Source organism: Ambystoma mexicanum, chromosome 3q (genome assembly GCF_040938575.1).
Source record: "Ambystoma mexicanum isolate Mex_15411 chromosome 3q, UKY_AmexF1_1, whole genome shotgun sequence".
Lineage (NCBI taxonomy): Eukaryota > Metazoa > Chordata > Amphibia > Caudata > Ambystomatidae > Ambystoma > Ambystoma mexicanum.
This window is the reverse complement of record NC_090926.1, coordinates 1,171,081,543-1,171,097,687: the sequence shown is the minus strand read 5'-3', so window position 1 is coordinate 1,171,097,687 and position 16,145 is coordinate 1,171,081,543. Positions and strand designations below refer to the sequence as shown.

Sequence of the window (16,145 nt, the reverse complement as noted above, 5' to 3'; positions counted from 1 at the left end):
GCATAACGTATTCTTCTCATTTGTAGTATTCTTACATTCAGTATTTATTTTATATCTTATGATAGGGGCCCTCACTGTGTGTTGCATTGTGCTTGATCTTTTACCCCCATCTCTTTCATAACAGAAACCCTCTGAAATCTTATGGGAACCAGGCCAATTGATCACATACCGGTTCAGGAGCAACTTCCGTTTTCTTTGTTCTAAGAGACGGTCCACTGCCCATTCCAAAGTGACCCATAAAATTACTCACATCACTGGTATTTTCCTAAAGAGTTTATTCCATTATTTCATAACACTGATCAATGTATAAAACATATAAACAATTCATTGGGTGCCACTGATAACTGTATCATGGATTATATGCTGTTCCCCTAAGGGCTCCAGGCCGCTGTACACACAAACATAAAGGACAGCATAAAAGCATCTCGGAGTAGGATATCCAGAGTAGAGGAAGAACATGGGATACAGGTGGAGTGATCCTAAGGTTATCATGAGAAATCTGATTATTGTGTGTGGCATTTGTATGTATGTGGATGAAAAACAACCATGCTGTTAAAATGGGCTGGTTTAACAGGGGGCACATCCTTCCACTGGCATTCCCAGGTAGACTCTCTGGATGGCAGAATATTTCCTGCTGGTGATGGAGGGTGAGGCCTCTGCAACCAACATTTACAGCTGTACATTCAGTCACTACCTTCTCTGTAATATGGCCCTTTGCTTTCAGGAAACTAATAAAAACATGAAGACTTTGGCTACGTCGGCCTCTTTCTGAGGACTGTGCATGGCACCCTTCTAGCAGGCGTGCCTGCTACTTTTTGGCTAAGGTTTGTAGACCAGCACCTACTCACATTTCATAGCTGAACTTTGGGAAATCAGTCAAACTCTTTTCTGAAGTCTTCTACTTCCATTGTAATAATTTGGAAAACAAAATGGAAGTGAATGATTGGGTGAAGTGCCACGCAGAAGCCTTCAGTTTTCTCTTTTGGCAATCAGTTCTCCAGTGACTACTTTGCAGGCATGTCAGCGCGCAGAGACTAAATTATGATAAGATGTAACTTATCAACTATTTGACAGCATTAGCTCATGTCTAAACAAATGAAGCACACACAGCCTGCAATACATTGAAGCCATTCACTTTCGGGCACCTAATTTTGGAGGAGGTTTGCTGGCTTTTTATGGTTATAGAAAATGTCCAAAAGGGTTAACCTGAAACATTGAGCATCAGACACACAAAATGGCAGCTGTTCCTCGGCTGGCTGTCTTACCTCTCCCAACCATAATAGGAAGCCATTTCTAGGGATCCAAGAAATGAATGCTATACACATGGGTGACACTTCCCAGAGATACCCATCATACCAGGGAAGCATGACACCAGCATATCTTCTGCAGGGTACCAGGCCACTCTTCCAGCACACGTAAATGCTTCTGAAGTCATAACAGCCATGGCGGGAAGAGAGAAATACACCAGACTATGTACTGCCCCATGGTATGGCCGATTCTTCCTGCCACCCCCACTGCTGAGAGGATTAAGGTTCTTTTCCAGCTGGTACCAATGTCCTTTGCTGACTCAATACTGAGGCAGGCACCAGGACACGCTCTTGCCTTTGGTATCTGGAATTTACAAAACACATTCATCTGTTGAAGCCAATTCCTTAGGGAGTGCCTCTCTATCCAAGAGCAGAATGGTATGTGAGCAGATGCGGTGGAGTCTGACCTTGTGGAAGACATCACCTGAAGGCTGACTCCAACTGACCCCAAAGTGCTCAAAAGCCAGCATTTGAGTCATCGATTTACTGGCAATGGAACTGAACTCGAAGTGCCAGGATGAAAATACATATCTGTGCCTCTGAAGAAGAGGAGCAAGTGGGCTTTGCTAGAAACAAGGCAATTAGGTGGACCAAGGCATACGTTCCATTCCTCACCGACAGGCAGAACAGGATAAACGGCCACACAATTTCTCATTCCACGATGTGGGGGGTGAAAGGAGCTTGCAAGTTGGGACAGGAATAGAGCAAGGTGTAAAAATGTGTATTAATACAGTTAATGTGCTATTTGTAGGTTGCCATAAAGTCTCACCAGGACAGCACATTATGTTCCATACAACAGACAATACAAGTAATCGATTAACAAGTTATATTAAAAAAGAGCTGTGGATCGAGGGTGCCATAGGTTCTGCTTGGTGTAAAAGGAATGTTTTGAGCACCCATTGGAAGAATCTGTGCTGGCTTAGTGCTCTTAAATATGAATTGACGGAGTCCCGTTTGAGTACCATTAAACTGGTCAATAACAACACTGTATATTATTGCTCCTTAAAGTGGGAGGAATCTGGCGTGAAGAGCTGCAAGAAACACTGATAGTATTGATATTATTCCATGCGTCCTGTCCCTCGCCTAGAGTTGCCCATCTATACGGTGGTAAGCCCAGCATAGCAATCTTCTCCGATTCTACAATTGAGAAGACATTCTTGAGCAGGGGTAAGCAAAACTGTCCAACAATGGAGCCGTGCTGCAAGGCAAAGCAATACGTTGACTTCAAAATCTTTTCCCATTGTTTTCCGCAATATCCTAAAATTGAACATCAGGGCCCAGACAGTCCGTGCAGAATGCCTCTCCTATAGGAAACAGACAAACAGCCATGGATTTCACAGCATAACATGTATAAGCAATGCCCAGAGGCACAGGTGGTAAAGACCAAAGAGGCTGGTCCCTAACATTGCAGAGTATATACACAGCAAGAGTTATTTAGCCATTTACTAATGCTTATCGAAAATGAAGCGGCTCGGAATTTATGATGAAACCAAAATGAAGGAGCTTTTAACAATGCACAGTGTTTGGTTCTGCATATGCAAATTCACCAAGTACTAACAATAGAGAGAGGTGAGAATCTCCAACAGGGCCAAAAGAACTGCAATGGGGCAAAGGCAGTCCTTAGTGCTATATATATTTATATATGTAAATAGAATCAATGAGAAAATAAAACAGGTTCTTAGCAGCGTAGCTGGTTCATGATAATGCAACATATATCATGTGTTGCTAATAAGTGTCTTACTAAGGTTTGCTGTCCATTACCTTGCAGCCCTCATATTTGTCACATGATTTTGAAACACTCAATAGGCCACACAGAGATAATAAAGTTTGCTGTTCGTGTTGGGGTCGCAGGTATGCCCCTCACTCATGTGCGTTATTGGTTCTAGGTATTATATGGATATGACAATGTGAGCCGTACAGCCACATCGCTGCCTCAACTTTGGCTTCTTCGTGTAATGCATCCCCATCAGTGTTTCTCGTATTTACTGTAAAGTACATGCTCGTTTTCCTGAGGAATCGCTCAACATTGCCTAAGGGATTCTTAGTAAATTTCCTATTTTCTTGACTTCCAGTAGGACTTCTGCTCTCAGGTCCGAGTTCTTGTAATACTTATTTTCCACTAAGTCTTTAGTCCTATGCAAACAGTCTGTCTCTCACCATTTGCTAACTGTAAAAGGTTGATGCACTTCCGGGTAAACTGGTAACCGTATGAGTTACGGATCGGATAATTATAGGCCCTTGTCTAGAAAGTTTGACAGGCTGGCGGCTGAAGTGTCCTCTCAACTGACCACCCAAGGGTGATTCCGCTTCTGCTTCAAGGCCATGTTGCACCGCTTCACCAGGGTCCATGGATGGCGAGAGATCAGTTCTTGGCGATTCTGAAGAGAAACAAGAGAGTGATATGAGGATTTGATCCCAGAAAAACTAAAAAGAGTTAACAAAGTGCAATGAAGATATTCTAATGCAGGCTACAGTGATGCCACATTCAGAGGCAGTGAACATGCTTGAATAAACTTGGATCCACCTTATGGCTGTGTTACATAGAATAAAACGGCAGAGAGGTGGGCACCACTATAAGTTCAAAATTTGGATCAAATGGCTTGTTTATTGCGTTTGCAGTAATTTGCTTTTCATATATGGAGCTACCAGGTTAGGAATAGCCCGAATGACACCAGGGCTATAACAAAAACATAGCATCAAAAGAAAAACAGAGTGGGATCCACCCTGTAAAGCCTGGTGCTCCTCGTTGCTCCATGAAAGGAGCTCAGTTCATTTGTTCTCAAGTTCCAAAATTAAAAGCTTTTGTTTGTAATTATGTTTGCTTCAATTCTTCAATTATATTATTACTAGTTTGCTGGAGGCACACATATTAAGATATTGACACGACCCGTAATAAATATTGCAACGAGAGATGTCGTTTGCAGATATCGAAGCTCTCACTAACAATAAGGCAGAGACTCTTGGTTTCTCGACCGAAGAGGCGAATAAAATTCTAGGTTTAATCACCGATTCATCTTTCAGTACAAACTCATCAACCACAGAAGATCCAGCAAGAAAGATCAAACAACTAGAGTATTTGATTAGGAAAGAAATAAACTGTAAGTTGCATGCCATTACACTGGGCAGATACCATAAGAACCAAAGGATACCACGTGGCTTACGCATTCAACTACGCCCTACGCTTTGTAAGGAAAGCAAGGAATTTGTGAGGAAATGGGAGGCCATTTTAAATAAATGCTCCTTAGATCTAATATTATTGACAATACAAGAACTGGCAAACAATCTAACCGCAATACATATTGAAATAGAGGAGATTGAGAAAGAAGTGGTGAAAACACTGAATCAAGAAGAGGTACAAACGATTCTGGAAGATATCAACAAAAAATGAGCAGATTATAAATCGGAATTGGAGGCAAAGAAGGTGAGGAAATTTTGTAGGGATACATACGATTATTTAAACGGAGAGGTATACACCTGGATGGACAAATATGGGCCACTAGCAGGTAAACCTAGACCAAAGACCAGTCCTGAAAATACGAGTGAAACATCTAGCTCCGGATCAGAAAATAATCCAACTGAAGGACCCACATGGGGAGAGGTGGAACCTGAAACAAGTAACGCAAACCCCTCACAAGGTTCGGGTACTCCAAGAAACAAGACCTCATACTCTTTTTTAGAAAGAGGCCAAAAAGAACCCAGAGAACCAGGAGGGGGCAGAGGAAAACAAAGAGAATGTCCGGAAACGAGACAGAGGCAGAGAAAAGTCTAGTATTGAATTTATCTGTAAGAACGCTTACGGAACAAGAAACCAAAACGTTACAGAAAGGCCTCAGTTTCGCACCTACATACAACAGTTCCCTATTTGACACTCGGATAGAACTCTTCAAATTGATAAGAAAAATTAAGTTAAAAGTCTTCTTCAATGAATTGGAGACACCTGAAAGGAGCGAAAGCGATGAAGAAGAATTTAAAGAGTTCAGAGGAAAAAGTGGATTCATACCACCCATAAATGTACCATCCATAGACATTTTTCAAAAGCAAACCCTGAAAGACCTTGAGAAAATGAAATTTAAATCTAGAACACGTGGGAACATGAATCCCCATGAATGGGAACTAATCAAAAGATTATACAGTGATGACAAATTAACCATAAGAAGTGTGGACAAAGGTGGAGCACTAGTGCTCCTAGATACTACAAAATATGATGCAGAATGCCAGAGACAATTGAAGGATCGCAATACATATGCAACACTAGATCAAGACCCTACAATCGAGATCCAACGTGATTTGGAAGAGCTACTGGTCAAAGCTGAAGAACTAAGCTGGATTAACGATCATACCAAGAAGTTTCTCACAAACAGGTTCCCGAAAATTCCTCACTTCTATACATTGCCTAAGGTGCACAAAAGTCTTATTGACCCACCAGGGAGACCCATAGTGGCTGGCACCAACAGCATATTACAACCCTTAGGAGTCTACATAGACTACTTTTTACAGCCTTTGATACAGAAGACCACAACATATGTGAAAGACACTACTCATTTTCTGCAACATCTTAAAGAATGCGAATATATCACAACAGACATTATTTTCACAATAGATGTAAAATGTCACTATACATCGATACCACACGACCAGGGAAGAGCAGCGGTAGAATGGCTACTATTACATGAAGACAATATCCAAGCTCAAAAAGAATTCATCATGGCATTACTTGAATTCATTAGTGAAAACTCTTATTTTGAATATAACAAAAAGTTTTTTCTTCAAACATCGGGAACAGCAATGGGAGCTACTATGGCACCATCTTACGTTAATGCCTTTATGCACAAGTTCGAAACAGACCACGTCTTGAAAAATGAGAGATGGAACAACAAGATGAGGCTATGGATATGGTACATTGATGATATTTTTGGAATTTGGCATGACACTGAAGAAGAATTGAAGAATTTTCTTGAATATTTGAACAGCATTGATCAACGCATACAATTTACATCAGAACACTCCATAGAGACAATTCATTTTCTGGACGTAAAGATCACCAAAGAAAGCACGGGTTTCAGGACAAACATCTATCAAAAACCCACGGATAGGAATAACATTTCTTCACAAATTAAGCTTTCACCAACCAAGCTTGATAAAGAATCTACCATATAGTCAGATGCTGAGAGTAAAAAGGATCGTAAGTGATCCTACAGATTATGAAGAGGCTATTAGCAAGATGGGAGATACATTTCTCACTCGTGGTTACACAAGTTCTGAAATAGAGCAGGCAGAAGGAAGATTAACAAACAAGACAAGAGAAGATCTGTTGAAAACGAAATCCACAACAAAGGAGACACCGCCATTGGTGTTTGTTTGGAAATACTCTAAACAGAGTAAACGCATCAAAGACATAATTAAGAAGAATTGGAACATATTGGCCCTGGACGAGAGGGTAGAATCACTTTTCAAGGAACTGCCAACCTTTGCATACAAAAGGAGCCAAAATCTTAAAGACAAATTGGTACAAACAAGGGGGAGTATCTCCCCAAAGGATACCGCCAAAACCGGAACATTCCCATGTTTGAGTTGCACGAACTGTGGATATATACTTAAAGGCAATATAGTACACCATCCGCACACAGGAGAAAAAATAAAGCTCAGATGTTTTGGAACATGTCATTCCAGCAATGTGATTTACTCCATAAGATGTCCTTGCGGACTATACTACGTGGGACAATCCACACATACCGCAAAAGTAAGATGGAACGAGCATCGCTCCTGCATTCGCAACCATAACCAAAATTCGGCAGTGGCAAGACACTGGGATTTGAAAAAACATAATTTATCCCAGATCAGATTTCAGATACTGGAAGTGGTAAAGAAAGTGGATCCGCACATGAATATACAACAGAGACTGGACCAGCGCTAGTCTTTTTGGATTGACAAATTGGGAACTCTGACACCAAGGGGATTAAATGAAGAGTTAAATTACGCTTTCTTTAAGAATGATGTGCAGTTGTTTGTGTTTTTTCTCTAAATGTCTTTATCTAAATGTTAATGTTAATGCTTCAAAGTCCACTGTTGGAATCTGCTGACAAAGTTGATGGTTTTTGCAGATATGTGTTACAAAGAAAGAGAATTGAGGGAAGGTTAGAAGATTAAGAAATGATGTCTCTGGTCAATGGATGCAGAAATATACATTCTACATGAGGGGAGATTGAGCGTGTACTCTGACTGCGAACATGGTTTAACTTTTTGTAACCACACCGTGAGGTTGTCATGCCCCTTTCTGTCTCGCGATATGGGTGTTGACGCTACACAGACGAGGCACCAGCACCTATTTAGAATACCATTGTCATGATGCCTGCCCCCGGAAGACCAGACCAGGCCCAGCAGCCCCGGAAGCAGGCATCATGCCACTTGGAGCATGCCCAAAAGCCCAAGTTAGGGGCTGTTTGGGTACAGTCCTGGCGCCTATGGCGCCAGGCTCATAAAGATAAAGTCAGGCCAGGCTCATTATTGATAACTTACCTGAAGCAGTCCATGCTGCATACTCACCTGAGGCAGACCATGCTGCATGAAGACTCAAGCCAAATGAGGCTTAGGAGGGACTATTTTACTGAAGGGACTATTTTGTTACTTGGGAGGGGCTGTGGAAGAATACTTACCTGGATCTTCTTCCAAGGCTATTTAAACCACGCCCGGACAGCCACACGTGCTTCGCGTTATTCTGCTTGCTGCAGCGTAACGCTCACCGTGTTTTCAGCAGCTCCAGTCTTCAGCCACGCCCGCTTCAGTCCTGGGACTCCTGAAACAAGAAGACAAAAAGGATAAAGGTTAAAACAGGAGTTTTAACTTTAATCCTTACCTGAATCCTGATCCATTTCGCCACGGAACTGAAAGACTGAAGTCGTTGAAGCATCGCTTCGCATTCCTACGGCGCCGCGCTGAACTCACCTGCTTGGCGGTACTTCAGCATTCCATCACGCTCTCTCCATCTCACGGCCGCCCTCCGACACCTAAGGAGACAAAGACAGCAAGGTGAGCAAGGGGACTCTCTAAGGCCATACAAGCTACCCCCCAAGGACTTACCTGATTTACCACGGGAGGTGCTCACCTCATTTCGGGTCGGCGCAGTCAACTCTGCTTCATCGCCGTACCCCGGCCCCTAAGGGGAGAAAGCAAGGACAATACCAGTTACCCCCCCACAAAACTTACCTGATTTACCACGGGGGTCTCACCTCATCTCGGGTCGGCACAGTCAACTCTGCTTCATCGCCGTACCCCGGCCCCTAAGGGGAAAAACACAATAGACTTACCTGAATCTTACCGAGTGCCATTTGGAAATCTTCGAGTGGATTAATCGGCAACTTGCAAGGAATCAGACAGAGTGAAGAGCAGACATTTGAACTCTTATGAACAATTGGACTTTAGAGTCAATACTGGAACTCACCAATTCCTGTACGCCAGTGAAGTAACTGGTCATCAACGCGCCCCTGCGGTCGACGCAGGATGGAGAGCTCATCCTTCCAAACCATCAGGTGAGACTAAGGAGGGGACATCAAGAGTGATCAGTGGGAAGACAACGGGAGTGGGGAAGGTGGGTTGACACTCAATTCCACGGGTGGTTAATTCCTCTTCTCCTTTGCAGAAGAATATTCTTGCGAGCCAGACAAACTAGGCTGAGCGGGCCAGTCCAGTCAGTCATCTCGGCGCTACACGTCACAATGGTGGAAATAACAGCGGCCCAGTTCCGGTCGACGCCCCCATGGGAACCAGGTGAGCGTAACAACCATGTTGACATGATGTAGGGGCCCTTTAAGGATGGGCGGCTCAATCTACATTTCTATAACGATCAGGTCGACTTCCGATCTCTTTTTAACACACACCAGACCCTATTGCATGCGATTTTTTACTATGGCGTGAGTCGGGTTCCTGACTCACACTTTTATTTAAGGATATCCAAACCGCCATATTTACAGTTACACATAACTACATCGCGCACTGACCCGGTACGCAGTGTCTACTTCCAGATAGAGCGTTGTCATGACGTTGACTACGTCCCGCCCCTCCAATCCCTTGGGAGGGTGGGACTGGAGGCGCGCCTGCACTATCCAATCCTGGACGTGTGGCGCTGCCTCGGTCGTCATGGCAACGTTTAAACACGAAGCTCGGGTGTGCGGTTGCATTTGCAACGAATACGAATACGGCCTAGAGGTAAGGGCTTTACCTGCTCGGGTATTGAAACACACAAAGCTACACCACGAAGCTCAACACGCTTATTAGTCATAGCTAAGGTAATTATGAAACATGACACGGGTTACTGAAGTTTGTAAAAGGTATGATACACAACGCAAATATGGGTTCGAGTATTCTAATTAGGGTACTCTGTCTTTTTCTGTTTTTTCCTGACCTGTTCATCGACATACAACTATGCATCAGTTGTGACACGCTCAAATGGGGGTATGTAAATGCTTACAATTTATTACATGATTGAAACGTTTGTTTGAACTACTGTTTTTTTAAAATAACGCAGCCCTGACGAAGGTGCTTTGCACCGAAATGCATTGGCCAAAGAGCTTGTACTGTTAACTGAGGATTTGTTGATTCTCTTGTGATTAAAACACAAATCTTTTACAGCATGCTTTCGAATGAGTATATTTTGAACATCTGATCATTGAAGCAAGCAAACTAGTAATAATATAATTGAAGAATTGAAGCAAACATAATTACAAACAAAAGCTTTTAACTTTGGAACTTGAGAACAAATGAACTGAGCACCTTTCATGGAGCAACGAGGAGCACCAGGACCAGGCTTTACAGGGTGGATCCCACTCTGTTTTTCTTTTGATGCTGTGTTACATAGAATGGCATCGGGTACACTTATATGGTACCTGCCACCAACCAAATTGTCTCTTGGTGCCAGTGATGAGTTTCATTATACAGCTCAGTGATAATCACTATATCACCATTTGGAGAATGTAAAGGCTAAGTCGACTCTTGCTGGATTCAAGCTATTGGCATGTAGTTCACCAGTAGAGAATGCATTCACCGACTAAACTATGTTACTGGAACCCTTTGCCCATAGTGTATATGTACATTTAAAAAAAGCTTAATGGCTGTCGGTGCGTGCTCGGATATGGCATGCCGAGTATATGACTTCTGATCAACATGTAATGCTCAACCACTCCTGGATCACACTGCCCCATCTAATGCTGCCACCGGTTCTTTTATCCTCTCAACTAACAGTCCCCGTACTGCTTTTATTATATAATTTTAATTTGATGTAGAAGTACCGTACCTACAATTTCAGAAACATTTATGTACACATCTTTACTTTTGTACAGCTTCATTAAGTGCATATAGCTATAGGAATGTAAATGGCTTAGCCACGCATCAGGAGGGTAACCAAAAGCCCTTTGGATCAGGAAGGTATCCCAGCACTGACTGCCTCAATCTTAAAAGGGGACACCACACATCCTTAAATGCTTGCTCATTTTCACTGGGGAAACACATAACGAATAACCAGGGGTGACCGGTTAATCTTTCTATTATTTCTGAGTGACTCATTCCCAGCAGTCATTCCTCAACAATTTTCATTTTTACAGTGCTATGTTTCATTATTTCTGTGCTTGCTAAAGAAAAACACACATCTGCCACTGCAATCTCAATGGACTAACCCAAGAGTCCTACAAAAAGAGCTTGCATCTGACTTTCTGAATTTCACGGGATATTGATAATGGTGGCCAGTGATTTTATTGCAGAATATTCACTATGCAGATTTTCATTTGCATCAACAAGAAATTCACCTACATTATATAATTTGAAAAATAAAGTTTGGAAAAGGGCATAATGTTTTTTTTAAGGGATGAGATGGGTGCTAATAAGGGGCGTGGGGGGGGCGGGGCCTGGAGCGCCAGCGATGTGGCAGCTCCTCTAAAGGCCTCCGCATGAGGCCCGCAGCCTTTCCTTGAAGTTACCAGGTTCCCGCTGTCCTTCCACAACACAGATGACCGCAGCTGATTGAGGAATGCTAGGGGCTGGGATGGTGGCAGACTGAGCCTCTGACGCTTGCTGGAGCCCCGCAGTGCGGCTGATGAACTTGCCGCCGATGGCCGTCGCGTGAATTCAAGATGGTGGACAGGCCACGTTGGTCTCATTACAGAATCTCTCCGGCGGACATCCCCGGCGCTGGAGCAGGATCGGGAGGCCCCCTAGCCCCTAAAGCGCCCTCCTCCCTCCAGCGTTCACCAGAGGCGCCCAATCCGGCACTTGTGATCCTGCTGCCGGTCGCAGCATTGTAATAGCCCCGCCAGGGACCCTCTTCAGATCCTCCACGCAGGGTGGTCACAAACCGCTCTTGACGGCATCCCCCCTGCTGGAGAGGATCCATCACCACGTGTTGGCAGAGCCTCCCCCCGCCTGTGGACGTTGTTAGCCTCGGTAGGCTTGGCGGAGCAGCGCTCTCTCTGCGTTCCGCTCCCTCTCCACCTGACTTGCTCGACCTTCTGGACGCCCCGGAGCAGAGGAAGCACAGCCACCTGCCACCCAGACGCCAGACACCATCCTGCTGGAAGGTACCCGGAGGGGGCACACGCAGAAGCAGAACATCACCTGGTGCATCCCCCTCCCCTCTGGTGCTTCCATCTAACGGGAAGCTTCTGCTGGAAACCTGCTATCACACACGCTGCCATCTCTCCAGCTGGTTTCTGCTCCTCCAGCTCTGCTGCGTCCTTCCCGGGCCCCCTCTAGAGGGGGACCTGCTAGAGACTCTCCACTTTGTCTCCTCTCAAGCCTCCAAACCTCTGCTTGCACCAGGCCTCCCCCGATGGCCTGATACGGGTGGGGGCTCTCGAGCAACCTAGCTGCTTCCTGGGGCACCTTGGTCTGCAGCTTCACTTCCTCCTAGTACCCACGGGTCCTAACTGGACCCACATTAACTGAGGCCCCTAAGCTCTGCCGGGAGCCTGCAGATAGACCTCTTATTTTGCACAGTAGGCCAGAAAACACCAAAATATGTGCCTCACCTTGCTGGTTACACCCCCGCATCCTCCAAACTCCATGACTGCTGGACTTTCGATGCCATAAAACGTAAGGTGGACCCCAGTCCAGGCCCTCCTCTGCCAATCACGCCCGACACAAGCTCACTGGCACTAATTCGAACCGCTGCTTCCTGGGCACCCCGGCCCACCTCACATCTCCGCCGCCGCCAGAGTAAGGTAGCTTGGTCCCTCGGCTCATGTCTTGGGGATTTCTACCGGCTAGCAAACAGCTCACCAGTGACAGTAATAACTCTCAAGCCTCACTCAGAGCCGTCTCCCTCCCTGAGCCCTGGGACAATGTCTAAACTTCTTAAACCTCCCAAATCCGTAGACATCTCCACCATGCTCCTCGCAGCAGAGAAATGGAAGAAATCAGACCACCTGAAACTCGTGCCTCAAAAAGCGCCGGAGGACAAAGGGACCCTCCCAACCAAGGAAGACCTCCAAGTCTTCATGTCTGATATTAAGTCAGAATTCAGATCCTGAAGGTTGGAGCTCACCTCAAAGCTGGAACAGACGGCCCAGAGGGTCGCGGACTTCGTGCACAGGATGGGGGAGACTTAGATCTAGCCCAAGAGCACTCCACTACCCTTGTGGAGGTGCAACGCACTACCCAGGTCCTAATGGACAGAACCAAGATCCTCAAATTAAATCAAGAGGACCTCGAACACTGCACATGCCATAATAACCTGCATATTTGCGGTGTCCCCTCCTAAGTTCCTGACAAGGAGCTACCAGAGTATGTGGTCGACTTCTTCCAGTCGATGTTGCCGCACCTGGATAAATCAGATGTGATCACGAGAGTCCACTTTTATACCTCCAAAGAAGCCATCTCGGCAATAGGCCGCTCACGCGATGAACTATCGTTCCAGTGCTCCCCACTCCGAATATTCCAAGACCTCTCTCTCCTGACGCTGCACAATCGTAGGGCTCTGCGTCCGCTCACGCTTTTCCTCCGAGACTATTAGATCCGCTACCAATGGCTGATCCCAACGGCGTTGCAATTCTCTCACAATGGCACCCCCCCCAACGATCAGCCATCTTAACGATGCAGCAACAATCTTACGCCCCGGCTCCCCAGAGGGCACGGGGTCTTCCTCCCCCGGCTGGCAGAATCAGAACAGGGCAAAGCTTCCCCTAAGCCGAGGCGAGCACCCTGGGCAAGAGTGCAGAGAAACCGAAAAGCTAAATGAGGATCAGCCGTATTCCCGAAGGAACGCACAACATTGGAACATAACCTGCTAAATCTTGCTGTGGGCCCTGCGGCCCGTGCCCAACTCCAAGGTGCATGTCACCGTTCTTCCCTTGGAGTGAAACCCAACCCTTTTGGTTGGCAACAGCCCGGTTGGCTAGGGGATGCACCGATGAGTCAAAATCGGTCCCCCAAGTTATGGTTTTGGCTTACCGTTGGAGGCCAATGTTAGAAGTGCTTTCCTCCCGTTGGAGGCTACTGGGAAAAACTCAGCCACAGGAAAACCCAAACCAGCTCGCACCTCTCGACTTTGGCTGACTTGAGCTCCCCCCAACCCTCTCTCCTAGGACCCAAGACCCCAGGGGTCCAGCCTCCACACCAAAAGCTGACATTCGTCACCTTAAATGTCAGAAGCCTAAACTCCCCTCCGATAAGGAAATCCACCCTGCAACGGCTACAGGACGAGGGAACCTCAGTGGCCTTTTTGCACGAGACTCATTTGATGCCAGCAGACTTTTCCTGCCTTTGCAGTAGACTTTTCCCCCTGCAACTGCTGGCTTCTAACGGCACCAAGAAGGGGGGCACTGCAATCCTCTGCAAAAGACCTCAGACTACAAATCCTGGACTCATTACAGTGCCCGGAGGGCTGCTTTATCGCAATCAAATGCATTATTTTCGGCCAACTCTACTCCCTCATCTTAGCCTACGCTCCGAATGATAACCAGGAAGGGTTCTACCGAGACCTAGAAGAGGCCCTCCTCCCATTCATCGAGGGACAAGTCATCATAGGGGGAGACTTCAATGGAGCCCTGACCCACTCAAGGACAGATCGCATCCCCCATCTTCTAGAGACCGAAAACTGGCAAAGAGCCTGCTTCACCTCATTCGGACCCTAGAGTTTGTGGACACCTGGAGGGTAATCTATCCAGATGAGAAACACTTTACTTTCTATTCATACGTGCACCGTACCTTCTCTTGAATTGATCTACTACTGGCCTCACCTCCGATCCTGGCCTTCACGGACGACGACATCACCATTGGCCCCAGGGTCCTCTCTGACCACGCCCCGGTCTTGCTGACCCTATGAGCACACAATCCTGATCCCCCCCCCCCACCGCCGATGGAACCTATATGACCCTATCTTTTACAAGTACGTTTTTATTGGCATTTTTCAGAACATTAGCAGTAACAACAATAAACAAAAAAACAAAAAGAGAACATCCCCCTCTTCCTCCCTCCCCCTTTTCCTAGTTCGAGGATGGACCCAGGATTTATTAAATCAACTCCTTTAACATGGGCATTGTTCGATTAACAGGAAGGCCTGGCCCTTAGAGCAACCAGGAGTTAAGACCCCGTTAATTCCACCTCGCCAATGCTCTCCGCAATCCCCAAAAGACGCATAGCACGAGGGCACCAACGAACCCTTGGTCCGTCCATTAAGTACCGTATCAGGGAGGCCCAGTCTGTTGAAAATTTGGCATGGTCCCCCTGGACAGAATACGTAAGCCACTCCATAGCCAACAATCCCCACAGTTTCGCTACCCATTCATGGTCCTATGGAGGATCCCTTGTTTTCCATTTGCGGGCCAGCACTAAGGAGGCTGCCATAATCATTATTATGTACAGCTTTCGGCCCGCCTTAGTGTTAACTGCCAGCAGTGGTCCCCCCAGGCCTATCAACACAAGGGACCCGTGCTGGCTGAGGTCCGTGCCCAAAACTTGGTTGACTGCCTCCAAAACCGTTTCCCAGTAAGGCACTATCTTCGGGCAGGTCCACCATATGTGCTCCCAAGTTCCCTCTACCCCACAGGCTCTCCAGCAAAGGGGCGATACTCCCGGATACATACTATGAAGCTTCCGGGGAGTCAAATGCCATCGGATCATCAGTTTCAACCAAATCTCCCTTATTTGTAGAGATCTTGTTAACTTGGGGATCTGAGACCACAGAACAGACCAATCTTACCACACACCGCCCGTCCGGTTGATGCCTTCCAACTCTTCATGTATGGCCTCTCCGGGGGATGCTCTCCTGACTTCAAGTGCCTATATATTGCTGTGATCAAGTGTCTATCCCCCGTCTCCCTAGAGAGATACCTTTTGAACGGGGTCAGCTGACGCCTTGCCGCTTGTTGCATGTTAGGATGGTGCAGCCAATGCCTCAGCTGAAGATACCGAAACCTTTCCCTTTCACCCACTTCAAAGTCTACCTTACATTGATCGAACTGTTTAATTGTGCCACTAGTAAACATATCCCTCACCCTCCTGCAGCCACCCTGATACCAGGCCTCGAACCCTGCTGTTTTAATCCCCGGGGTAAACTGTGGATTGCCGAACAAGGGGGTGTAAGGTGACGGGAAGGTAGTAAGGCGCTACAATGCATACGCCTGGGTCTATCCTGTTTCGGTTTCCATAGGTCAAATTCTAAATCCTCCCCCATAACCGCTCTGTCCATTGACCTCCATACCTTTTCCCGGTCGTCTTTTTGCCAATCCCGAATCACTTTAAGTTGGGCCGCCCTGTAGTAAGCCCTAAAATCTGGGCACCCCATACCACCCTGGTCCGTAGGGGTTCTCATCATCCTAGCCGCCATCCTCGGATGCCTATTAAGCCACACAAATC

General features: G+C 46.2%; 1 protein-coding gene across 3 annotated transcripts in view; it reads right to left on the bottom strand.

Moving 5' to 3' along the window:
- Window positions 1-258: 258 nt before the first annotated feature.
- GMIP (GEM interacting protein) overlaps window positions 259-16,145 on the bottom strand; it is a 588,802-nt gene continuing 572,915 nt past the window's right edge. For all 3 annotated transcript variants that reach the window (XM_069604014.1, XM_069604013.1, XM_069604015.1), the window contains one exon: window positions 259-3,685. In XM_069604014.1, the coding sequence (XP_069460115.1) occupies window positions 3,471-3,685 (215 nt within the window). In that variant the 3' untranslated portion in view covers window positions 259-3,470. The remainder of the gene's footprint in view (window positions 3,686-16,145) is intronic.